At 37.8% G+C, this 27,905-nt stretch overlaps 2 protein-coding genes across 4 annotated transcripts in view; one reads left to right on the top strand and one right to left on the bottom strand.

The window, feature by feature from the left end:
• Positions 1 to 84: 84 nt before the first annotated feature.
• snx18b (sorting nexin 18b) lies at positions 85 to 5,359 on the bottom strand. The gene is made up of 2 exons (XM_079804789.1): positions 3,669 to 5,359; positions 85 to 2,368 (listed from the first exon to the last, which is right to left on the bottom strand). The coding sequence occupies exons 1-2, from the start codon at positions 5,113 to 5,115 to the stop codon at positions 2,121 to 2,123; spliced, it is 1,695 nt and encodes a 564-aa protein (XP_079660915.1). The 5' UTR covers positions 5,116 to 5,359; the 3' UTR covers positions 85 to 2,120.
• A 1,638-nt stretch (positions 5,360 to 6,997) lies between these two features.
• The window catches only part of arl15b (ADP-ribosylation factor-like 15b), a 63,809-nt gene continuing 42,901 nt past the window's right edge, over positions 6,998 to 27,905 (top strand). The window contains exons 1-2 of one of the 3 annotated variants that reach the window (XM_079804787.1): positions 7,017 to 7,057; positions 7,168 to 7,422. In XM_079804787.1, coding sequence (XP_079660913.1) covers positions 7,315 to 7,422 — 108 coding nt within the window. In that variant the 5' untranslated portion in view covers positions 7,017 to 7,057; positions 7,168 to 7,314. Of the gene's footprint in view, positions 7,423 to 27,905 lie in introns of all 3 variants that reach the window. The other 2 variants (XM_079804786.1, XM_079804788.1) reach the window with 2 other exon arrangements.

Below are 27,905 nucleotides of genomic sequence, written 5' to 3'. Positions count from 1 at the left end.
CTGTCTTGAGCCAGTTTGCTTTTTGTTCCGTTTGAAATGAACTAGAGTGCTACTGATACTGAATCTAATCTAACCCAACCATTCGCACTAAGAACGAACATTTATTTACATTGACACATTACACTTGTGTTATATTTTCAAACATAAACAATTTGTCATAAAATTTCCAGTGTTTGGTTAATTGTTTTATTACACATAATTAATTGTTTGATTAATTCAATGTTGGTGCTTTTTGCCCGTTATATATATTTTTTTATCAAGGACTGTTTTTCCCCCCCAGACCACCAGTGGTCCACACTGAAAAAAACAATACGTTTTTGCACGCATATTTTAAGTAAAGTAAGTAAATTTCACATATGGAAATAAGTTAACTCTCCTTAACTAAAATGAAAATAAAGAAAATTAACTTGGCCAGTAAATGGTTGAGTAATTTCGACTTAGTTGAAGTTTCCTTTGCAATACATTTTACTCAAAAAACATAAAATTTAATTAATCCACACTTTTAAAGTGTATGCTTTACTTAGAACTAAGTAAATAACACAATAGATATTGTGTAGATACCATATCTACATAATGAACACAGAGACCTCAATATTGGTACACAATACACAATGACAGTAACATTCAATGGATAATTTTTTTGTATAAATATGTCATTTTGAGTAGAAAATGAACTCCAAATGTCACAAAAAGGTAAGTTACTAAACCTAACAACAAAAGCAATGATAAAATCAACCTCCTTAATTATTTAAACCCCAGTGCATGATGGGAACACCAGTATCAGAAAAGTTGAGTAGTTTTACTTAATTTTATAATGCTGATATTTATGCTTTAATTTCTACAAGCTTGAATTGAGTACTAATATAGAATTTACTTACTTTTTTGAAGTATTTACTTCACCACAAAATCATTGGTAACACTTTACAATAAGGTTCATTAGTTAACATCAGTTAACTACATTAGTTAACATGAACTGCACTTATAAACCATTTATTTATCTTTGTTAATTTCAACATTTACTAATGCATTATTAAAATCTTGCTAACATTAGTTGATGCACTGAACATGAACAAACCATGAACAGCTGTATTTGTATGAACTAACGTTAACAAAGATGAACTAATGCTGAACAGAGTTGTTCATGTTAACTAATGCATTAACTAATGTTAACTAATACAACCATATTGTAAAGTGTTACCAAATAATTTTTATCAGAAGAGTTTAAGAACCACAGCTCTATTTTTAAAGTTTCACTTCAATTTTTCTTGCTCAGACAGCTGGCAAACGGTCTTGAATACGTCCACTGAGCTTTCATTTACTGTAATTAAACTGACTAAAATACTCATGATAAAAAATTGGAGAAAACGTCCAAACTGAATAATGGAGGTGCTGGTAAACTAGTACCGTGAGTGATCCTCTCTGTCTCGTCTGGAATGTACTCTAGATAAAGAGGGTTCCAGCCCATGTTTTCTAGGTCATTGTTCCTTTGCACTTCTCCTCCAGGGCTGAGAAACTGTGTCTCGTCTTTCTCTCTCAAGCTCTTAATGTAAAACAGACACAGGCCTCACCCTCAGAGCAGATTAGATAAAGGTAAATAATATGAGAGTAAAACTTGCACGGACTGAGAAGGATCCGTAATTGACAGACCAACACAATAAGACATTCAAATGCATAACGTATCTTTATATCTGTAATAGAATTCAACAGAATCAGAAGACTGTTCAAAAGACACAAATGCCTTCAAATCTACTCTTATTTAGCATCACCACAGGTCATAGTCCATGGAATGAGTCCAGTACAGAGAGCATATCAGTACAGGCACACAATTACAAATAAGTAATCTACCGTATGTTGTTTATATCGACTGTAACAACTAAGCCGATTCAAATGTAAACTTAAAATTGTGGTTATGTTTCAAGGGTTCCATGACCGTTATGTATAATCAGATAATATAGGATGTCACTCGATAATAGTGAAGTCTACATTTTAAGGACCGTTGTCAATTTCTGGCACACGTTTTCATCATTATTTTTGCTTGTAACTCAAAGCCACCCCAAAACACTCCTAGAAGACAGTTGACAATAAAAAGTGTTTAATTTCAGTTCTGGTCATTTGTCTTCCTAAGCCTGATCATACATGTCCAGGGCTTCCTCCAACTTGCCTGTGATCTTCTGAAAGAAGCTGATCTGCTGCTGTAAGAAATGCTGCATCTGCGCCTTGAAATCACGCACACGTATGCGATGAAAGTGCTGGATCTCGGCTAGCGTAGCGCAGGAGATGATGTTGCAGCGGTCATTGATGCCTCCACCTGCAGCGCCATCTTTTTCCTCCCCGTGTTTCTGGCTTTCCTTGGCCTTAGTGAGGGCTCCTGGAGAAAGACAGAGGATGGAAGTGAACAGAAAAAGCAACAGTTCAGTTAAAAGTCTGTTACACGCAATCACATCTGTAAAAACACACACACACACACACACACACACACATATGCACTCTTTGAGAGCTTTCCATTTTGAAGCTCACACCAGTCATGGATTCTGATTTATGGCTTACAGCTCTCTTTGGAATTTCTCAAGGAGAAATCAAATATTCCCTGTGCACTGTAACTCTTACTTTACTTTCTAAATTCACGTTCCTAGTCTTATTGTATGATTCATCAGTGCATTAGTATTCCAAATTAAAAAAAATTGTAATGGGAATCTTATATCAAAGGGTAGTAACATGGCTCCATTTTGGTATGTAACGCCTACTTTTCACAATCCAATCAATTCCAGATGGATCAAATCCTGACCTACATTTTCTTTTTCTCACTGGATATCCTGTTTCACTCTGAGGTATGTCTAGTTACGGAAGAAGAATAAGTTGCGAACGTCGTTTCACATTGACTTTATGTATACAATCACATAAATGACATTAGTTTAGTTAGTTATGGGATGTGTTTCTACATCCAAGGAATCTGAATAACTACATCAGTGAGTTACACTGTGGTGTAAGCATTCAGTGCTACCCTGTGCTGGGGCCCTAAGCTTAGGATTAGAGCCTGAAACACAAAAGCTTTCCCAGTATATCGGAATCAATTTCTCATTCAAACCCGCATTAGCAATTTGTGTCAGAAAAACCCAGAGATATGATTCTACAGAAAAGAATGACATCAATTGAATTCCACAGTAAAGGAAAAATAGATTGGTCAACAATACTGTATACACTTCCCCCACAAAAGGGAAGTGAGGATTACAACAGTGTTGGCTTCATTTCACCATACCAACATGCAACATGCATCTCAAGCTGCAAGAACTAGCAGGCCCCATATGCTCAGGGAGAAATCAGGACATGTCATTTGACATACTGCCGAGAGCCTGTTGCTATGTGCCCTTTGCTCTAGGTGTAAAAAGTTAATAACCCTAAAGACGCACCATTTTATATGAGCAGTTTGCCTTCACTAACACCATCCATCCATGTCAGTATGAATAAGATGCTATTTTTAGTTTCATAGCAATTTACCATACTGATTTAGGTTCCCACTCAAATATTAACCTGACACTGGACAGTGTGTCATTTCTTTAAGCTGATGGCATGCACATAAACTACTGACCTACTGACCTATATCCACATTTTATGGCATGCAATTCGGACGCAAGTGGTATTTGAGCAAACGCATGAGAAAAATCCCAAACCTTTTTGAACATGGATAATGTCTGGAAAGTTTGCAAGGTGTCCCTGGTAAATCGCTAAAAGATCGGAAATTGGATCCAAATCCTGACGGGGCTGCTCTGCAAAGTAATCCCCGATGGTCTCGTAAACTTCTCCAGTGTGTACAATGGCCTTGTTTAATGGAGTTGCGTATACTTGCTGGTCGAATTCAAAGGCCTGACTTAGAAGTCTGAAAGCCTGTCCAACTCTCTGGTATTCCTTTTTAAAGCCGGTGATCTGCTTTCTGGCAAATTCATTAATAGTGACGTTGACCTGTATGAGGTTTTCGTCCATTTTTTTGGTGAACGTTTTGAAACCATCTATGTTGCTTTCCACCTCTTGTAAGTCAAGCGGTAAAGCTGGAGGACAGATAGTGAGGAAGAAGTTAGCGCCGACTAAGTCGTCCTTCTCTGCTTTTCGCTTGCCTTGCTTCCAGGCTTTTTCGTCGTTGCTGCTGCAGGTGAGGAAATGCTGGAAAACATCACACTTGGATAAAATAGGATGACTCGTCATGTGATTCATCCACCACATTAAACCTTTCCTCCTCTTAGAAATGAAATCCTCTTCGAATCGCCCTGTGGCTTGTTTTTCTGGCAAGTGAGGGACCGAAATGACTGGGAACTTTTCTACAAGTCGTGCATAAAGCCAGTCAAAGTGCTTGTATCTTCTATTCACCTGGCTTTGAGTATGACTAGGTGTGAGTCCATAGGACATATAGCTCTTCATGCCTTTGAATTTGGTCTGTTTTGTAGGGTCATCGATAGTGCAAGTGAACGGATATGGGTTCTCCTGCCATTCTGGACCGAATTGACCCATAGCCACGAATAATTTGTCTCCATCTCTGACCATACCTGAAGCTTCACCCAAAACAAAAGCCTCACCGCCTGACTTTACAAAGGTTGAAAACCTATTGAGATTTTTTCCAACCGTTCCTGTGCTTTTGGACTGTTGCGCACTACCACGTCGAGAAGCTGAGGTGCTTGTGGTGGTGTATCCCGCTTGAGTGTTCCCGCGTTTTTCAGGTGTTCCTCCGTGTTCCTCCGACGTCACGCTGTCATCCCAGTCATCGTCCCAATCCTCGTCGCTTCCTTGACTCGTCTGAATACTGTGTCGCTGTTGTTGAAGATGTCCCTGGTAAACGGAGGAATGCGTGGGTGTCGACTCGTTTGAGGTGTCCCTCCTCTGAGAACTAGTTTGGTAGTAATAGTCCTGACTAGCGGATGTCCCGTTATCGTGCAGTGATGTGTCAGTCTTCATAATCTCCACGTATGATGCAGGGAAGAGTCCCGTTTCACCTCTGCTGTTCGTGCCCTCCAACCAACCATCGACAACCTCTTCACTACACAAAGTTAGGAGTTCATTCTCTGTCACAGAGATCTCGCCGGGATTTTCAGAGAAAAAGTCGTATAAAGCTCTCGCTCTGAGCGCCATAGTTGTGTGGAAACGCTTTGTAAACTCAGTTTCCAAAGTTACAATAGGCTACACTCTCCGCGCCGTTCCGTTAAATTAACCTCTTCAGGAATTTACGGTCTCTGCTTTCTACCAAAACACGTCGAAAAACCCTTTGAAGACATTATCCCGTGAAAACAGTTAAAAATTCCTCTCAGACGGGTATTGAAAAAGTGGGTTTTGTGTACGCCTGCCTCTCTTCACTGAAAGCGCTCTGCGGTCCAGGGCAGAATAATCGAGGGTGGAGCCAATCAGAATAATCAGCCTGGGGCAAAGAATAAACCCAAATGCCTCGACATGCTGCACAATGAATGAATGTGACCATCATCGTTTTTTTCTTATCGAAAGCATTTGGTCTTCCAATTAACTTATCGTTTCAAAAACATTGTATAATATCTGTGTTATTAGTCACAAAAAAGAGCTCAGTGTACTATAATAATATAATACCAGATCAGTATCAGTAATGACATTATCAGTAATGATAATAACTATATATATATATATATATATATATATATATATATATATATATATATATATATATATATATATATATATATATATATATATATATATATATATATAATGTCATTACTGATACTGATCTGGTATACGTACTGAACATTATTGTTTTAAATAACTAATAACAAAGATATTACAAAATGTTTATATATATAATGATTAAAAGTAGGTTAGAACATTCCACAAATTCTAATAGTTAGAAAAACAATTTCTTATCGACAACATGTTGTCTTCCAATTAACTTTTCGTTTCAAAAACATTGTATAAAATCATTGTTATTAGTCATTTAAAAAAAGAGAGCTCAGTATACTACAATAATACAATATATACCAGATCAGTATCAGTAGTGATAATAACAATATATATATATATTTTTTTATATACAGGTATATTATTTTAGTGATTAAAAATAGTTTAGAACATTACACAAATTCTAATAGTTAGAACATTCCGATATATCTATTGTAGGCCTACATTCAAATTGATATACAAATGTAATGCAAATATATCATTTTCTTTTGTTGTTTGTTGTTAATTTGGCCAGGTTTGGGTGTAATTGTGTTTAATGTAAGATAATTGTGTTTATTAGAAAGATTCTCATCAGACTTTCCTTGTTGAAAATTTATAAATTGTTATAAATTATAATAGCCTACAAGTCATTGTGTCCAATTTTATATAGGCCTAATCTTAAACATAAGCTATCTATGAAAGGTAAAACATGAAAAAATACTTCTCAAACTTGTCTAACTTGCATGTCATATAAACGTATGCAGTTTATACAGAGATTTTACAGATCTGTGTTCTGAGAAGGCTAAGTGTTTATACCAGGAAGCAAATTAACCTGTAAACTTCATACATTGTGCCACTGTGCACTGTGCTACATGGCCTGTTCACCCAAATTAGTTGTATTGTTTCAATGCATTTTGGAAGAATAGCATTCCCGAGCACGACGCGTTTCTATGGACATATGATCTCAGATTACACAACACTCCTGTCACTCGCTTTGAAGAATAGTGTGTTCCATTAACCAGTAGAGGTCACTATCAAACAAATATCTGGCACCATTAGTTCCTTGTCACGTGATGTAAAAGAACCTGTAGCCTCACAGATTCGATCTCATATCACGTGATCGCTTGGACGTTCGCAAATCTAGCATTCTTCGCCATTAATATTAAACAAACTCCTTCCTAACGCGAAAGAGCGCCGTGAGGGCAGTCAAGTATATAGATATCGTTTAAACACTCAAAATACGTAAGAAACAGAAAGAATTTCAATTCCTGTTGGATGAATGAACGTAATACTCAGCGTGACAATGACGTCACGTCGAAGTCGTGATGCTTGTGCCTCTGTGGCTCGCGAACACACAACAAACAGCGCCTTCCTCCGCCCCCACCATTAAACTGTAATGCACTCGCTGTATCACGTCTGAGTCTGAATTATTAGGACTTAAAACATATATAAATAGTAATGTTTTTGAATGTATTAAAAGCCTGAATCTTTTTTTTTCATCAGGACTTGCTTCATACACATAACCGTGCGTGCGTGGGACTTACAGAGGAAGAGGAGTGCACAGCTAACGCTGCTAGCCGCTTTATTCATATATTATTTTTCATATCTGAGAGGCGGGGATTCCAAAGCCGTCAAATAATCGACTTTTGGATGCATTCAATTAACACCAGCGTTTCATTTCATAGTCGCCCTAACTCAGGACTTCTATTTTCCGTAGACAACAGCAAGAAGCTATCGGGGAATTACATGGATTACCTGGTAGAGTATTCTTTTTATTTCTTTTTGAAGATGGCCAGTGCCTGTAGGTTCAGGTGTTTTGTTGTTGCTCCCACAAATTCAAATACCTTCATCTGTATTGTTTCTGAACAGATGTTATGTTCTGTTTGCAACTATTACAAATATACTTAGTATATGGGCGAAGTCACTTACAGTTTCTGGTTTGTTTTGCTTACAAACAAACCTAAGCCAATAGGAGAGGGTATCCAGAAAGCAAAGCAGTTCTGAGCACTGTTAAATGAAAAGCTTTCCTGTTTTTTGGGCCATCTCTGCTACCCTTTATAGCTCTTTTTGTCCTGCCTTTTGGGAAAAAATTTAAACAAGTAAGCTATAGTTAGATAAGTATAGTTTTCACTTTAGATGTGAAGTAGTTTTCTGCAAGGTATGATCATTTATTTAGTCTACAAATCTAATTTCATTTGCTGCGCTGATCACAAACCAGGTAACAAAACCTATACATGTATTAAAGAAAACTCACATGAGGGTGAGTCAATTATGACATTAATATTTTTTGGGTGAACTACGCCGCCATAAAATCAAAATGGACAATTCTTGTTTATTTTTATGGAATATGGCAGTGTTTATTATAACTGATTTATCAACGCACATATTTTTTTAAAATGAATGTGCCCTTATAATTTTAAATCAAAACAACTTCCCCTCCCTCTGGCAGTTCTTCTCTTCTCTGATGACCATAGACCGTAAAAAAATATGGACGACGCGACTTCAATCTCCTCCGCTGAAGTAATTGAGCCTCCGGAGGTCCAAATATGGCGCTGACATCTTGCTCAGATTTGGGACAGAGTCTGCGAAGTAGAGACCTCGGGACCGGAATCAGCGCTGTAGAGAGCAGGAAGTAGGGATGCAATATCAAAAGCCCGCCCACACTCTCGCGGATGAAGAAATATTCATTATGTCGGTGTGAAATAAACAGTTATGGGAATGTAGAGATTAAAAGCTAAAGCTCCAATCTCCCCCCAAAAATCCCCCAAAATATCCGTAAGTGCCTCAGTGACAACTTCACTCAGAGAAGCCGTCAATCTCAGCTGTCAATCATGACGTCACACCCGCCGTTTTTTTAGCATCAAATAACGAACTAAAACTAAACTTATTTAAAGAACGAACACTTGAAATTAAATCATTGTGATAAAAACTGCCTACAATGACAGAAACCAACTTTGGGCAAAACATATTTGAAGTGTAATTTGATTGTTTAGTTTGTCTTGCGTCCATTAGAAAACACGGAGGGGCGGGGGTTATGACCTAAACTGGGACCAACCACCTGGGGGCGATCGAGGTGCGGAGGCTTCAGTTTCTGACGGAAGTGCTACAGGCTTGCTGATGACTACTGGCGTTAGGGCGGGACAACCTGTCACTCACATAAGATTGACCAATAGCAAACCACCACCATCCCATCAATTCCCATTGGACAAATCAATTCCTCAAGTCACGCTCTACATTTGATCTTGTTCGAGAAGCAGTTTCACTTTGGTATACGTCACAATAGAGTGCAACAGTCAGGTTCCAGAAGTATTTTTTCCATTCATTTTCTCCATAGGGAAATAGATTTTTAACGATAACTTAAAAACCTTAAAAGGCAGCCGTACTGTGAGCTATGAGGTTGCTATTTGATTCTGTTGAAGCCATCAACCTGCATTATTTCATCTTATTTTTAAAATAATCGTGTTTAACAGCACAAGTCTTGGTGAAAAACTTCATTACCCATGATGCTGTGCAGAAAATCTGATGTGTGTGGGCGTTAATGCACTGTATTTCAACTTCTGTTTCATGCCGATTTACTAGTAATTAAGTGTTCTGGCAATCTTTAATTAATCTTCAACAGAATTCGGTGTTTACAACCTCTAAAGTGACCTTGTTGAATCTGTTTTTTTTTTTTTACACAATCTTTTGCTGTCTATACAGTTTAATAGTGATACCAAAAGTCACATGTCTTTTGATTATCACAACTCCATTAATATATTTACTTGGGATGACATGTGGTCGCAATCTCACAGATCACATCTAATCTTTATTTTATGTTTATTATCAGCTTAATTGGCCAACATGAACTCTTTCAAAGTCCTGTTTTTGCACTATTCATGTTATATCATTTGCTTACAATATTCAATGTCTGATATAAACAGTTTAATGAGTACACTGTACTGTCATGTTGGTGCCGCTCCACAGCATCCCGTGCCAGTAAACGTCTCGCACATTCGGTGCTTTGATACTTGACTTGGACATACGCAGCGAGGTCACAGGGGTGTTTCCTTTGGGATGTTCCGGTCAGGATTCTCAGAATAGAACAATTTCCTCAAGAAACAGAGCTGAAAAAGGGGCTAAAAGGGCTGGCGGTATGTGGATTTGGAACATGCTTGATTATGTATTTTTGTCCTGACATATCACACTTTTGACTTTGGGTCAGTAAGGACAAGAGGATGTTGTCAGACATGTTCATGTTTGATAGATAATAAAATAGAAGGGCCCCCGAACTTGTACTTCTTGAGGGTAAGACCTATTTATATTTCACTTGAATGTGGAAAGTGGGTTGGACTAAAACAAACCAATACAATCATATCTTCATAGTTAACAGGTTGTACGCAACTGTAAACAGATTTTTTTGCCCTTTTCATCAACAGTTGGCATAGAAAAAGGTTTTAGCAAGCTCAGTGAAAGCTTTATCAATGTCAGCTCCTGGGATTCATGGCATGCATAGTTGGCTTCCCTCTCCCCAAAATGGGTGGAGCTTAAACCTTGCCTTTGTAGTTGGCATGGAAACCACATCATTGTATCTACGTTTCTGGTATGCTTTTCCAGAGCAGGGCTTTCCTTCACACTTTTTATGCGCTGGCTGTCCGGGGCCAATGGGTTTAGTGTTGGCTCTAAGTTCTAACTGTTCAGGTTTCTGTTAATTCTTTTTGGTGTCCCCATGGTTTTCCATTATTTAAGGAATCTTAGCTCGGTTTAATTATGGATCTGCCCTCATTTGTTGCGTGGTCTGTTTATTTTGAAATGAATGGGAGCAACAATGATCCTATTGTGTTGTATTTTGTTCTCTCACTCTGTGTGGTTAATTTGTGCGTGGAATCTCAATGCATTTTAGCGTTTGCCCAACAGCCGTTTTGGTGACTGTCATTAAATAAAACCGGATCGCATGAATTCATTTAATCCCTTTGAATGTTATTCATTTTACAGCCAACCAAGCTAATTTACAGCCAAACCGGAAGCTTTATGTAATGGTTAACTGAGGATCTGAAGTCAGGCATGAGCGGGGAGTATGTCAGGTTACTCATTTCTGGGCAGTTAAGCACAATTTTTATTTTATTTTATTTTACATATTTTTCATTGCTCTCGTATGTAAAATAATGTGACATAGTCCTGAAAATAGGCTTTATTAGAGGTTTATTTTTTGTCATTTATCACATCATTTAACACATTTGCCCTATATTCTTACTATTAGACAACCTTATATAGGGAGTGCAGAATTATTAGGCACGTTGATTTTCTGATCATATTTTTTTTTCCAGGCACATTTGACCAATTCCAAACCACAGTAATCCTAATAACTACTATTGATTTAGTATTTAATAATGTATAAGTGATATATAATTGTTCATGAAGGCTGGAAATGAAAATCACCTTATATTCAGGTGTGCAGAATTATTAGGCATGTTTTCTTTTACAGATAAATTGAGCCAAAAAAGAGATTTAACTCAGACTGAAAAGTCAAAAAGTATTAAATGCCCATGAGAAGGATGCAATACTAATGCAATACTAGACATTGCAGTTAAAGCGTGACCATTGGACAGTGAAATGCTCGTTGGGTCAGCAGGATCTGACAAAAACAGGTGGTGAAGAAAAGACACCTGTTAACTGCAAAATAATTAAGAATTAAGGTGAAGAATTAAGTGTGAAACCATCAGGAACCCTTTAGTCTCCAGCGCCACCATTTTCCAAAGCTGCAACCTACCTGGAGTCTCCAGAAGTGCAAGGTGTCAGGATCTCAGAGACTTCAGTTAGGTAAAGAATCCTAAAAAATGACCCCCACTAAATAAGAATCACAAGCTGAAGTGTTGTAAAATACATGAAGAAGGTTTTTTTATAGGCTTTATGGACAGATAGGTTGAGAGTGACTCTTGAAGGACCAGCACCACATCCTCTAGCTCCACTGTTTGAAGAATTCATCTTCCAGAATCTGGCAGTACGTTTTGGGAGTTCATTTTTAGTCCATCTCTGCAAAACGGACTTCAGGATGGACTAAAATGAACTCCCAAAACGTACTGCCAGATTCTGGAAGATGAATTCTTCAAACAGTGGTACTAGAGGATGTGGTGCTGGTCCTTCAAGAGTCATTCTCAACCTATAAAACCTATAAAGCCTATAAAAAAACCTTCTTCATGTATTTTACAACACTTCAGCTTGTGATTCTTATCTAGTGGGGGTCATTTTTTAGGATTCTTTACCTAACTGAAGTCTCTGAGATCCTGACACCTTGCACTCCTGGAGACTCCAGGTAGGTTGCAGCTTTGGAAAATGGTGGCGCTGGAGACTAAAGGGTTCCTGATGGTTTCACCCTTAATTCTTCACCTTAATTCTTAATTATTTTGCAGTTAACAGGTGTCTTTTCTTCACCACCTGTTTTTGTCAGATCCTGCTGACCCAACGAGCATTTCACTGTCCAATGGTCACGCCTTAACTGCAATGTCTAGTATTGCATTAGTATTGCATCCTTCTCATGGGCATTTAATACTTTTTGACTTTTCAGTCTGAGTTAAATCTCTTTTTTGGCTCAATTTATCTGTAAAAGAAAACATGCCTAATAATTCTGCACATCTGAATATAAGGTGATTTTCATTTCCAGCCTTCATGAACAATTATATATCACTTATACATTATTAAATAAATCAATAGTAGTTATTAGGATTACTGTGGTTTGGAATTGGTCAAATGTGCCTGGAAAAAAAATATGATCAGAAAATCAACGTGCCTAATAATTCTGCACTCCCTGTATGGATACACTGAAGCTTGAGTTACCATTGGCTAGCTAGTAAGTTTTATTTTACTCGCCAGACTTTTTACATAAAATGCAAGAACAATGCAAATGAAAATAATCTACATAACTATAGTATTTATAAAATATATATTTTTTTTGATTGATTGATTGATTGATTGATTGAGTGTTTTATTTGAACATGTTAAAAAAAATAAGAATAACAGGAAGAGAATATGTATGTACCTAAATCATCCATTCCTACATACTTACAATATAATTAAAAATACCAAATAAAAAATAACATACACTTCTCTATACACACTTCCAAAATTATTATAAAGAATTAAGTACTTCAAATAGAAAAAACAAAACAATTTCCCATGTTCAAAAAGGAGTAGGAAGAAGTTCAAAAAACTTTTCTAGTCCTACCCCCCCCATCTCTTTTTTCCCTTAATTAACACAAATAGAATCGTTGCTTTACATATTTACATAAACATACACTATATATCTACTTCCAGTGCTTATATTCACATATTACACAGATGCATACATTCATAACTACAGTATGTATACACATTTCCATCATCTTCTTTTCCATTTATCTATATTACACCCAATAAAACCCAACCAAACTAGACTTTTTATATAATCCATATAATTTCAAACACTTCAAAATATAATTTCAAACACTTAAAGTGAACAGTCTAATAAAATAAGAAATTTCTTCTTGCTTCTTGATTTGTTATTTCAACCAAACTGCAAGCAATAGCACAACTAAAAACAATAGAACAAAGATGCAAATTAAATAACAGTGCTTTTCAGGTTTTTCAGTTAGATCTACCAGTAGATACAGATGAATCCTTATTAAAGTTATAAAAGTTCATGTGAAGAGCATTGAGTGATTTTTTTTCTGCAGTGAATGGAATATTAGGCTGCTCTCACTTTAAGACATAATGCACGGATCCCATATACTGATATTGTACACATGCATTTTATTTCTCCATGGTTTACGTTCACTTAACACATAACCGACTATGTTTAGGATACTCGCCAAGACTGGCATTTTAACATAGAGAGAGCTTAAATTGGCGAGGCTTAAAAGTTGTGTGATAAACAAATGATAAGTTTCACGATAAACCATGATAAAATGTACTGACGGTTAGTAATACCATTTAAAATGTAATTATCATTAAAACCGTGTTTCATTATCACGATTTTGAAAACTTGCGGTAAATCCTGTCCAGCCAGTGTCAGTCTGGTGCAGGCGCAGCGCGCCACATTGTTTTTTAAATGAGAAGAAATGGCAGAAGGCAGTGACAGCACTGTGAGATTTTCCAGCCTTCTAAAAGGACATGCAAAAAGAAAGTCGCTGCAATAGGGGCAAACACTTCAAATCTGTGAACGCAAGGCAAGTGGACTTTGACCTCAATACTAAAACTACGTCTGGGAAATAATAATGTGAAGCTTCCACGAAAAAAAAAAGCCTAAGACGAACAAACAAGTTCAGACAAGACTAGAGTGACATTTAAGGGATAATAATGTATATTCATTGTACACTTATTTCACAGATTTTCTTTACCACATAAATAATTACGAGGACATATTGAATTTAGAAATTAGAATGTTTTAAATCTTACCTGTTTATAAATCCATTTTGTACATTGTACAAAACAGTCGTCTTATAGTAGTATTAAAGGGGCACTTCATCGCTGGAAGATTAATGTGAATTTAAACTGTGTCATTTATGTTGTAGAAATGTGAAATTATTTTTTAATTTGGTGCCTTAAAGACTGAGAAAAGATAGAAAATGTATTTTTGTCTTATGTGGATGAAAGACAACAACTCCCAGAATGCACTTGCTTCGTTACCCTAGGAGGCCACTCCCAAAGCCACGACTATTGGTTATCACTTGCCCACCGCGGTACCGCCCCCAACGTCGTTTTGATATTCATAGTAATAAAATCCTTTCGTTCAGTTAGAGAATAGACACTCCAATTAAAAACTGAACTGAATGTGTCTGTTCAATAAAGTGTGAGTGAGCCGAACGAAATTCATGTCACAGACGCAGCAGGAGTCAGATTTCATTCATCACGAGTAGGCATGTGCCGGTATCAAATTTTCATGCTGCGGTTAATTCCTGAAGCTTTTATCACGGTATACGGTATGATCACGTACACATATTGAAATTCGTTGCAAAAAAAGTGTTGTCATACTATAACAGGTTTAAAAAGTTTCAAAAAGAACCAAACATTTAAATACAATAAATCAATACACAAACGTGTATAAAGTAAACAAATATTTAAAACAGATTAAAGTGCAAAAGAATTATAAAGAACAATAGGTAACACTTTACAATAAGCAGGGCTCGACATTAAGCATGTTCACGTGCTTGTCCTTCGGACAAGTAAATCTGTCATCCACTTGTCCGAGTAAAAAATGTGCTTGTCCGGAAATTTTTTTTTTTTTGTGTGTGTGTTGTAAATAAAATTTATTGTGAAGCAATATTCTCACCAGTGTTCAATCAGCTTTGACATATGCATATTTGTGATATTTTTACCTTTTATTAAGGGCATTTTTCCCGATTTTCGCTGCTGAAATAGAACCAAAACACTCAATATTGCATCTAAAATGTAAGTGACTTAATTTTAATAATTGTTTATGGAACTGTCATATGAAATCAGTGTCATTTTCAGTCGTGATATTATTCAGGAAAACAGCACTCTTGGTAATGTGACGTTGCAACTGTATCATATTATAAATATAAATAAACTCCACATTTCTACATTTTTACGGCAGTGTGTTAACTGTGTGAGCGGTGCACATTTGTTTCGATTTCTCCTCGAGAGGCTGCGCGAGCGTCAGTTACCGTCAGTTCATTATACATTATTATCATTCACTATCAATCGCCACTTACAGTAATGAATGCAGAATCATTCTTGCATTTGGGTGATTCCCTAGTTATTTTTGTTAATGACGTTTTATCAGGCTACTTGTCCGTCGGGCAACTTAGTAAAATTATTTTTCACTTGCCCCTTCAAAAAATCCACTTGTCCCGGACAAGCGTTAATGTCGAGCCCTGAATAAGGTCTCACTAGTTAATGCATTAACATTAACAAAGCTATTTTTACAGCTATTATTCTTTGATAATGTTAGTTAAAAAAGCAACTGTTAGTGTTAGCTCCATTAAATAATACAGTTACAACTTTTGATTTTAATAATGTTATTATTTTGCTGAAATTTACATTTAACCAAGATAAATAAATGCTTTAGAAGTTTTTTTCATTGTCAGTTTGTTAATGAATGAATGTTAAATAATAGAGCCTTATTGTATATTGTGTGTGACTGAACAACATATTCAAACAATAGCTAGGGTATGTAATTTAGTCCAGATTAAAATATAAAATGCTCAAGTTTGAAAATGAATAGCCTTAAGTCTTTAAGTATTAAGTATTAGGTTATGTGATGAGCAGGGAAACGGCTGCGTTTCTGCTGTTCCGTCAGCGCCCTCTGCTGTTAAAGAGTGAATGTGCACTTCAGCGCCTTCATTCCGCCATGTGCTCAGCTCATGCATGGTCTATTTACATCATTGCAAGTTCCTCTTGGTTTGAAAGTGAATAGCCTTAAGTCTTTAAGTATTAAGTATTAGGTTATGTGATGAGCACTGTATTGTTTTGTTTACGAGGGTTACCGGGGAAACGGCTGCATTTCTGCTGTTCCATCAGCGCCCTCTGCTGTCAGAGAGTGAATGTGTTTTCATTCAGATGGTTTCCTTCATTCATTCCGCCATGTGCTCGGCTCATGCACGTTTGTTTACATCAGTGTGCGTTTGACATATTGTTCATTTTAAACGGTTGATGGGTAAAGTATTCTTAATATGCATTCTAAAAATCGGAATAATTAGTTAGAAATAATTATTCACACAGTATTTTGAAGTGCCCACGATAACAATATTTGTGCATGTTCATTATTGCGGTATAACGTATTACCGTATACCGGCACATGTCTAATCACGCCCCCTTTTTTGCGTATTCTTGTGGGCGGAGGTTAGTCGACAAACTGTTCTACTGACGTCATTAAAGCAGGATGTACAGGGATGTAGTCCAAACCAGCCGTTCGCTGTAGGCTTTGAAAGGGAACTTATATTAAATAAAATATCTCGCTTGGCATTGAACTTTGAGCTTTATGATTTGACAGGTATTATGCTCTAACAGCAACATTACACACTAAATAAAGTTTGAAAAATGGGATCACGAAGAACAGGACCTTTAAATAAAAACTTTATATATCAAAGATCTATTTATCAGGGTTTCCACAAAAATACAGCAGCACAACCGTTTCAACATTGATAATTGATAATTGATAATTGATAATTCTTATATTTAAGCACCAAATCAGCATATAAGATAATGAATACATTACAGTTAAAATATATTATTAAATAGAAAACTTTATTTTTTTCTATTAAATTCAGCCTTGGTGAGCATGAGACCTTAAACAAATATTATTGACCAGAAACTTTTGAACAGTCATGTATATTTTATTTAAAATAATCATCAGTTGCAGCTCTAATCTCTACCAGGCGCGTTTCTACCACCCATAGTACTGTCCACCCTTCAAAGAGTATTTGAAATACAGTATTTTTAGTATCCTAAAGTGTAATGTAGCTTCTGGTTATACTAATGGGCTTTTATTGTTGTATCTCATGGACATAGACATTGTGAGAGAAACTGGATCAATGGCAAATAGATTTTGTATTAGCGTTTAGTGCTGTGCTGTTGCATTTTATGACAGAAGGCAACAACTGTTTGCTATTCTTATGGATGTTAAAGCTATTAAGCTAAAAAGTTGGAATTATTATGCTTTTATGTTTCATTGTTGACGGCTGTATTTTTGTGTGAAAAATCATATTGGCTCATGGAAAAATATGTGTCCTGGCTGGAACATTGTGTTTAAATTGTTTGTTTAACTTTCACCCTGGTGAGCATTAAAGCCTTGGTTTGCGTTGAACTGCCAAAAGCAACAGCAGTAGTTGTGAGCTCGGCTGTCTGTTCAAGCGAGAGAGCAAGTCAGGCAATGCAATGAGGAAGTCAATGACTAGAGGTAAAGATCCAATGATTTACTATTATAAAGACACTTTGTTGGCTGTTGCAATTACTCAAATGTATTTGATTTCCTGTAATTGAATCCTTTAAAACAGAGCAGCAAACCTGGTCACTATTGGGTTTTTGATGGGATCCTCTGTGCTAATGTCCCCCAAATGGGTCTTAACTGGTCTTTTTAGCAGAGATTAAATGTTTTTAAATTCAGATTTCTCTTTTTTTGGGAAGATTGGAAGTATGTTTCCTTTTCCGTAGCCTTAACCTTACACCTGAACTTGTTACCCTGTGCTTTTGGGCTGGATTATGCACTGATGTCATTAAACAATCATCTCTGCATCCGTCTCTTGATTGTTTAAACCATTGGAGACCATCTGAGCACATGCATCTCACTCATTTAAGTGCTTCAAATGTACCTTCAAATGTTTAACACCATGCAGAGACCTGCTCTTCCTAATTGCTTTATAATTAGCTCCAGTGTATTGGGTTTCCAAAACTCTCAGGCACTCCAAAATTAGAGCAGCCTTTTCCCTGATGTGTCTTCAAACGATCACAGCTTGGATAAAATTGAGAGGTTTGACAAAGAAGCTCTTGAGCTCTGTATACTCTCGGTTGGCAAAGCTCGGACTCGCCCACTATCGATTATCAGCCTAGTGGTTCTGCCTTGTGGCTTTTGCTCACTGTATGTCATTGGGGCAGTTCAGCACAAGTCTCCTTTTCTCCATGTGTCTTTGAATTCCCTAGCAGGGTTTGGAAATTTCTTGGCATGCTCTATCATGTTACATATTTAGGGTCCTCTCCTTAGGGTTCAGTTCCTTTGGGCTCTTCCCACAGTTCCCCTCATTGGTGTCTTTATCTGACAGGAGTCTGGAACTCTATCTTTTCTCTGCATCCTTAGGTAGTTCACAGAAACCTATAGTCTGGAGAAAGCATTGTGTCTCCAATAGATTTTTTTTTTAAATAAATACATTTGCTAATATTCACAGCTTTTGTCTTTTATGTTTTGTCAGGAGGTGACCTACAAAGATCTGACCCCATATCTCCCACTGATAAAATCAACATGAAGAACATCTCTCTTAGTCAGGATTTTATTGCTTTAATTATTTATGTTCTGTCCTTTAATTTTCTTATTTTATAATTATTTTATATTCTCAATTTGAAATGAGTATGTGGCTGAGATGGTTAGCTATGGTAATGATCATCTTAATGTAATCAAAAAGAGGACATTTTAGATTCTGGTTGGGTGGTCTACACCTAGATTTATTAAACACCACATTAAATGGTTTGGTTAGCGCAGTTTTCTTTTGTGTGTTAATATATTTCCTATTGAAAAGCTCGAAAAGCTCATCATTTTTGTTAAATAACCAGGCTTTTGTTTGGACATAAAAATGGATATGCCCAAGATGTGTCATCAGTATTTTCCCACCAGAAAAAAAACGTTTTAAATATCTGCTAATTGAATTGAATTTTGTCCGTTTTTACGGGTACACAATAGAGCCCGACCGATAAAGGATTTTTAAGGCCGATACCGATACAAATATTTGGTCACTTAAAAATCCGATATTCCGATATACCAGCCGATATATATAAAAAATAAAAAAATAAAATAACAGAAACGCGTAAAAAAACACAAACAGATTTCCCTTATACATCAGTTATTTGTAGTTATTCATGATCCCTCAGCCTCTCTAAAATAACATGATAATGCAGTTTAAAAATAAACTTGTTTGTTTTATTGTTACAACAGAACAGAGGAACATAAAATATATTAAAGTTCTGATAAATAAAATATATAAAAATACAAACTTAAGATATGAAACTTAAAGTCGTTTGGACGAAAACACAATAGGCTAACAAAAACAAAAAATCAAAGTTACCAGTATTAATAGATGTGGTAAGCTTTATAAATATAACTTTTAGCAAGACTGGAAAAAAAAATATTCAGTTAAGTTCTAGAAGTTCTGATAAATAACAACAACAGCAAAACATAAACTATATACAGTATAAATATGAGCCACCTTATAATTACAATGTCAACTTGCTTATCCCTTTACATGCACTTTTAATTCTATCCATCAAGCTACCACAAACCATTTTCAATCATCATTTGCTGCCTGCCTTCTAAAATCTACTAACGTTACTGACGATGACTCGTGTAATCCATTATTTGACTCGTTAATGCGGGGTCTGAACGAAGTCACGCACTTTCGTTCACTCTTCACGAGCCTAACTTACGATTTACAATGCAGAGACTGGAACTACAAATATACTAGTTATAAATACAGTAATCATTACTTGATTTAGGCAGAATAAGTTTGTTGTGTTTTTCAAGGCGCATTAATGTTAGCGGTCTCCCACTGATAGCCATGGCATTAGCTAGCTTTGTGGTTAGCGTCTATGATAAATTATAATTTAGAAATATGTATACTTTTTCAAAATAACGGGCAGGGGAGAGATGATACGTCTCATGATGTCAAACTGTCAGACTATTAAAGAAATACATTTTATTCAGTCACATTGTCTGAGGTAAAATAAGTCAGTCAACTGTAACCTAGCGTAATTACCAGCTCTCTTGGCTTACATGTAACAGCAAAACTGGACTTGGCAGTTACAAATTGTGTCATGTTATTTGAGTTAAGAGAACTGATGGGGATGTTCTTTTAACTGTTATTCAATTCAAGCAATGTATGTCTCGTTGCCAACTTACATGCATTTCGCGGATGATCTGTGTTGTGAATGCAGCGCTCAGAGCGCTGAAGCTCAGCATGACTCTGCTGGATCAGCTGGTGGTGTTGCCAGCCGGCACGTTGTAGAGCGCCCTCTGGTGGACAAACTATGAAACGCCAACACTCAATGTGTTTGAGAGGTGTTTCGTCCGGTTTTTTTATTTTTAAAAAAATATTCATTTATCGGCCATCATAAATGCCGATACCGATAGTTTGGAAAAAGCCTAATATCGGCCGATAATATCGGCCCGCCGATATATCGGTCGGGCTCTAGTACACAAGCATTGGAGTAGAGTTGGCCTCAAAGCACAGAGACATGGATTGAAAGCCACAGCACTCCTAAAAAGGTCTTTAAGCTTCTGTAATGTGGGTTTGTGCCCTGTGTGATCTCGTTTCAATACTAATGGTGTGTTAAATTGTCGGTTTATCAGACAGATCTTTTAATGGATGCTCTGAGGTCACTTGTCACAGTGACTCTCATGTTTATTCAACAGGCTCAGTTTGATTTAAAGGCCGTGACAAGCCTCACTGCTTGAAAAGTGGAGCATTCGGTCGGACCTGAGAAGCCCAAAGGCTATACACCTGTTCTTCTGTCTCACCCTCAGAAGGAACTGCAACAGACCACCCACAGTCCGTTCACTGACCATTGCACATAAAAATGGTCAGCGCTGGGCCACTGGCTAAAATCAACACTTTCAGTTTGATTGGCTGGCTTTATGCAACATCCAGGAGTAAGAGGATGTTTTTTTTAATCAAAGATTTGCTTATAAGATCCTGGATTAATACAATGATCTCCTTTGAGGGCGATAACCAGGGGTGCTTTCCCCAAGAGCCAACGATGGACGCAAGTTCCATTGAACTCTGTTGGAAACAACGGAACTTGTTGCGACCATAGTTGGCTTTGAGAAACTCACACCAGGTTAGTTGCATCAAAACATTAAAAGATACAATTTTTTTTACCATTCATGAGCCATTTTGTGTTGTCTAGTTCTTTATGATCTGGTCTGGTTCAAACAACACACTATCATCATTGTGCATTTGAGCTCCAGGGAGAAAAATGGTCAGATAATTGACAAATTGATGGTTATTATTAGTAAGTTAGAGTTGATGTTGCTAAGATAGTGAATGTAAGCAGCCTTGTAGAACCCACCCTTAGGCTATATTTCGCTTTGTTTATCTGTGGTTTACTTTGTGAAACCAGTTAGGTGGTGTTTTCAGTGTCACTTTTGCACACTAAATGACCTCAGTTTATAGGTTAGGTTAAAGTGGTTTATATTTCCGAAAGCATGCATGCAAACCAGAAATAAGCAGACATGGTTAAGCAGGTCAGTTGTTCAAACATTCCAACATCAGAACCGGCCAGAAATGTGACTTCCTCTTTTGAAATGTGATCAAAAGTGACTTTGATTGTGAAGTGATTGCTGGTTGCAGACAAGGTTATTTGAACGTCTCAGAAACTGCTGTTGGGACATACAATAGTGAAGATAGAGTCCATATAATATCAAGTCCAAGACCATGCAAATATGGTTATGGGCTTGGTCCTTATTTCTGATAAAATCGAGACCAACATGGATATGGACTCAGAATTGAAGACCGCATGCTTTTTAGTCCAACAAGACCAACAAATTCTCGAGTCTAAATCATGGTCTATTTTCATGTTCTTGGACTTCAGAGCATTGTAACTCAGTCTTGACTCTGACTCTTCTGATCTCGGTCTTGAATGGTCTTCCCTTTTTAACTGCAGTTTTAGATTATTATGAATGTGCAAACTGCATATATCCCCAACGACTTCCATAGTATTTTTTTCCCTAGTATGGAAGTCAATGGGGACCATCAACTGTCTGGTTACCGATATTCTTTAAAATCTCTTCCTTGTGTTCAGCAGAAGAAAGAAACTCATACAGGTTTGGAACAAGATGAGGGAGAGTAAATGATGACAGAATTTTCATTTTAGGGTGAACTATCACTTTTAAGACTGTGCGTACAAGGATATTCTCAAAACAGCATTTTGGCATAATTTTGTGTGTTTTTGTCAGTTCAAGCGCTGTCTGAAGTGGCTTTCTGTAGGCAAGAGTTGTGTGTGTACCACACAGACAGGCGATTCATAGACGCTCTGTGTAGCTTTTTATGTTTTTTTGCATATTACCTTTTATGTAATATAGCTGTTTGTTAAAATAAAAGGTTTGCAAAGTTGTCCCCCAAAAGAAAGAACTGATTCTGAACTGACAATTTATCAGTAATTCCAGTCTTACTTCCTGCATGAACCTACATAGGTTTGTAACAGATTTGAATAATGCCAGCCAGTGGTCTGTCCGCAGCATTGGCTGCCCGAGAACAACTACTTTGACCGTTTTTCTGCACCTTGAAAACAAATCCACTTTGTGTTACTGTTCCCATGCTGAGGAAGCCTCCGGAGCTGAAATTCAGATGTATTTTAATGGACTTTTAGTTTCCGCCACTGTAAGCGGTAGACCAATCGTAACAGTCTGGGCCATCTAACCAATCAGAGCAGAGCAGGCAGTCGGAAAGGAGGGGTTTAGGGAGACAGAATGCTTTATTGAACCATTTCAGACACTGTGAGAAAAGAGGTGATGCTGCAATGTATATTATGAAAAAAATTAAAATGTTATTGTTTTTTTACCTTGAATGCATGTAAACCTATTGTAGGAGACAATCTTAGAAACCGCTTAAAATAGTATTATAGGGCTCTTTAAAATAAGACGTCTTCTTGCATTCAAAAACAGAAGGTCTTAAGAAATCATCCAGCAATATGTTCTGTATCTTTCAGTACTAGAGTTGTCATGTCGTGATTTTTAAAGCTGTTCTCATTTACATTGTTTCTGAGTGCACTTAGGCGAGTGTTACAGTAGGAGGTTGAACGACATCTCTGGCAGACGGCGGCCCACACTGGAGACTGGCTGGTGTTGGAATGGAGACTCTAGCCATGTATTCCGCATGCTTCACTTCCGTGCTTTGATAAGTCAGGATGTGGCAGTTAGGTCGCAGAGTTCCTCTCGAGCGGGGGAATATCCCACAGTCCAGTATGACTAGTGGGACCCAGGAGCTGCTGGGAATTAGAATCCTTGTCAGACCAAACAGGATACCACTCAAAATACAGCCCATCAAAGGTGGGAACTGGGTGTAAATCATCTCGGAATTGGAAAACAAAAAGAAACTTCCTGTATGAGATCCCACTGCACTGGGTTTGTAGGCTTCCCCTGGCCGTTCCCGATTCTGGCACCATAACTCAAGCCATCGCTCAATGGCCAGTCACTCACTACTGAGAAAGACTAAATGAAATACCCATTCACTGGTTATTTAGGGCACAGCTTGACCTTGTACATGATGTGATGTGCCTAAGGGCTGAGAATAGCATTATTATCTGAAGTGTTCTATCTGATGTTTGGAGATTAGAGCTTGTTATTGAACATGTTTAAATGCTGAAGGAAGGGTAACGGTGGAGATTTATAGCCCAATACCATCAGTGGAGGAGCAGTGGGAGAAGCTACAGCTTAGCTGGGCATTGTTGAGCCCCTTCCTTTTTTCCTGCAACAGTTTTAATACTGTGCAAATCCCCATGAACAGAACTCCACTACAGTGATGTTAGAGATAGTTATGAAAGTTCTTAGTTAGCTTTTAATTCTTACATAAAGGAATACAAATTAAAAAACAACCTGGGACAACCTGTCACTCAGATGAGATCACAACAGTAGCAAACCACAACCCTCCAATCAATTCCCCATGGACAAAGTCAAGGTCCGCCCTACATTTTTTTTTCTTGTTCCATAATCCGTTTCACTCTGATACTGTTTACAGTACTTCACAATATGTAAGAAACGACTATTACATCTTCCGTTTCATGTCAACTTTAACTGTATAATGGCTGAAAATGTTATAGGGAATCTGCATTTCCACAGCGAATTTCACCAACATTTATACCTCATGAGTTTTTATTGAGTTCTAGGTATCAAAAATGTAGGGCCAACTTGCAAAGACAGAGCCGCTTGTGGTCTCAGGCACACTTCATCACAACTTCTCCATTCAGCTAGGTTTGTCAACCATAACTCCTTCCAGGAGAACCAGGAACCTTGGAGATGTAATTGATGATCAGTTAAACTTCACAGACCACATTGCTAGAACTGCCTGCCCCTGCAGATATGCCTTGTACAACATTAAGGCCGGGACACACAAGCCGACGGTCGGCTGTTATAATTTTACATAATCTTACCTGAGCATTCAATGTACGAATATTTTCATAATAACATGAGCCGACTGGAATAAAGAAAGTGATCAGCGTGATAGATATTCAAAGTAAGCAAGCACAGCTTTGTTTATGATTTGTATATCTGCAGTCCTAGTTTTGGTTTCCCTTTTTGAATGACGAAAATAGACTCTTGATATTTGCAGATATAGACAGATATTTACATTCACGCAGAAGCACAAGACACATGCTAGTTGACAGTCGCCTTTTGTCCTTTTGGGTGCGTTAAAGTGCAGTTTTTTGCCAAAGACACAGCCGACACAAGGCGACATCAGTGTCAGGTTTCGTCGCCGCTAGTTATTTGATGTCGGCTTGGTCTCCCCAGGGTTTAAGGAAGATCTGGCCCTTCCTATCGGAGCTTGCTACACAACCTCTTGTCCAAGCTCTTGTTCTATCCAGGCTGGACAATTGTAATGCTATCTTGACAGGCCTTCCAGCATGTACGGTAAAACCACTGCAACGGATCCATAATGCAGCAGTGAGAGTGGTCTTTAACCTAAGAGAGCGCACGTCACACCTCTCTTCATTAGCTTACACTGGTTGCTAATTGCTGCTCGCATCAAATTCGAGGCACTGATGTTTGCCTACAGAACAACCACTGGCTCTATACCCCTATACTGTACCTCAACTCACTACTTCAGGTTCATGTGCCCTCCAGAAGCTTGCGTTCTGCAAGTGAACAGTGCCTTTTGATTCCATCCTTATGCCAGGCCAAAATTACTTTTAAGGACTTTTACCTGGACTGTTCTCTTCTGGTAGCCTGACAAGTCAGACCCACATCAAGATTTTGGGTCTGGAAACTCACCATTGACAGGGCATAATCCGAGGGGCGGATAAACGGTTGTCTTTCAAATTGCCTCTGCAAGCAATTGGATAGCGCTATGAGGGCCACAACCAACCAGAGCGAAGAAGGAGGTGAAGCCGAGCTAACGTTAGTTGATAGACTTTAGCCGTATCCGGTAGGCAAAACTTCGAACATATCTTCTTTTCTTAAGAATGACTTCAGTGCCGTTCTTTGTTCTTTTCTCAAAGAAAAGCTTAACTCCAAGTCTTCCAGAGTCACGGCCGAAGCCGATTCAAAAGACCACTGTTCGTCAGCTTCTTTGTTTACGAGTAGCACGCAGAACCTCCAAAACTCTGCCGTGACGTGCTGTCATTATGTAAAGGCCGCCCACCGACTCTACACACGCTGTGATTGGCCTGACCAGAGTTTGATTTTTCCAGCTCTTAAGTCTACCGAGAGTTGCTAGACTACACTCGCGGCAAAATAAATGTTTTGCCGCTAGGGTGTGTCTAGATTTCTAGGCTACCCTTCTGGTGGAATGACCTAACTAGCTCAACCCGAGCTGCTGAGTCCATTTTCAAGAAATAGCTGAAGATGCATCTTTTTCGTCAACACTTGACCCATTAATTAACACTTACTATTCTATTTCTATTTTGTCCATTTTTTTCTATTGCTATGTGTAATGCGCTAGACTAGCTGGGACTCACAGCCAGGCCCAGTTCTATGGGGCTGCGAAGCACCCTCAAACGCAAGCAAAAGCACCCTCAGTTGATACTGTAATAATATTGGCGAAACAGATTTGGCAGATTCAAATGCATCTATTTACTGCAAGTTTTTGCAGCGGTGAGTAATGTAGCCAATCACAGTTATAGTTGTTGATTTCTCGAACGCGATCAGAATCTCCCCTCTCAAAATGCAGTCCTGAGTTATGCTGCCTTCACGTGCTTCACGATTATCGTAAATACGAGTTTCCTACTAGGAAACTCCTAGGTAAAATTGCACATGAATGCAATGAAACTTGAATGCAATGAGCTCGTAATCACGATTTCAGAAGTCGGAATTAAATTTCTGATACCATGTGAAGGTGAAAACTTGAAGCATAAAAATTGATTGGTGAATGAAAACAAAAATCCCATTGTTTGTCTATTCATGTATTTTAGTTTTCTCAATAAAGGGGTACTGGTGTCCTCTACAAAGCAGAGGATATAGCATATAACATAATTGTGGCGGAGGGGGCGTGGTTCTGCGAGGTCTGTAGCGGGAGCGAGCAAAGACGGAGACGAGCGGTGAGTAAGTAGGTCAAGTGCAGATCACTAACACCTGTGTCTGATTCCAGTGATTGGCGTGGAGAGACCGTAAAAGCCGCGCAGTAGAGAGAGAGAGCTGAGAGAGATCGAGACTGGGACTGCGACCAGACACCTCACTGCCAGAGACTAAGAGAGATACTGAATTTGAGAGAAACTGAGTTTGAGACTGACGTGCAGAGTCAGAGTGAATGTTTTGAGTTAAATCGCCCTCGTGCGTGTGAATTTGAGAAAAGGTGAAAAATAAAGAGAGCAGTCCCAGTAAGCCGACCCCGTCTTCTTCCTTCCTACACCCACACGAACTGACAACGTTACACTGGTGCCGAAACCCGGGAAGGAAGAAGAGTGCCGCCGCTACAGACCTCGCAGAACCACGCCCCCTCCGCCACAATAATATTAAAAAGGAATTTAAAAATATATATATATCAATTAGTTTTTTATGCTCCAAACAATAATGACCGGGAAAAAACAAATGCAAATTCACGTAAATACGAGTTTCCTAGGTAAAATTGCACATGAATGCCCTCACATTGAATGCAATGAAACTTGAATGCAATGAGCTCGTAATCACGATTTCAGAAGTCGGGATTACATTTCTGATACCATGTGAAGGCGGCATTAATGCAGGCTCACGAAACCTCTTATTAACAAACAAAGTCAAGACACGATGTAAGTAAGAGATTTATTGTTGACGACTTTCCATTTTTATAACGGAACTTTGTGAGATCGCGATGAACTGACAAAGCAACAGCATTTTAGTGATCGTAGCGGTCTTGGCTTGCCTCACTTTCGAGGCTACAGTCATTCATTGAATAAAACTATTATTGCTAAGAGGACCGACGGCCAAATGCATGCAGCAAAGTTTCGTAAGTGACATCTAAATATAAATGCCACTCTGCACGAGACAGAAATATCCTCCTGAGACCCAGAATAGAGGTTTTGCTTCTGTAGAGGACATTATTTAGCAAATTTCTCTGACAACATACACATTTTTTAGTCTGGATATTCTTATGAAATACAAGACATTCTTATGAAAGTATTATTACACGTCTTTTTGCATTTACATATTGTCCCAAAACTCTTTATTATGTAAATTAGATACAGTGCATAGATGCATTGCCTAGAATGGGAATGGCATTTATGGCCATGTTTACACACATATTGCATAAAGTAAATTGGTATATCAAATGATTCTGTGTCTTTCATAACATTGAGAATCATCTTTATACAAAGTTTGGATAAAAAAAACTTGCAGCATAAAAATTGATTGGTGAATGAAAACAAAAATCCCATTGTTTGTC

This window comes from Gobio gobio (genome assembly GCF_949357685.1).
Source record: "Gobio gobio genome assembly, chromosome: 22".
In the NCBI taxonomy this organism is placed as follows: domain Eukaryota; kingdom Metazoa; phylum Chordata; class Actinopteri; order Cypriniformes; family Gobionidae; genus Gobio; species Gobio gobio.
The sequence above is the reverse complement of the archived record's forward strand: the minus strand, read 5'-3'. Positions and strand labels throughout refer to the sequence as shown.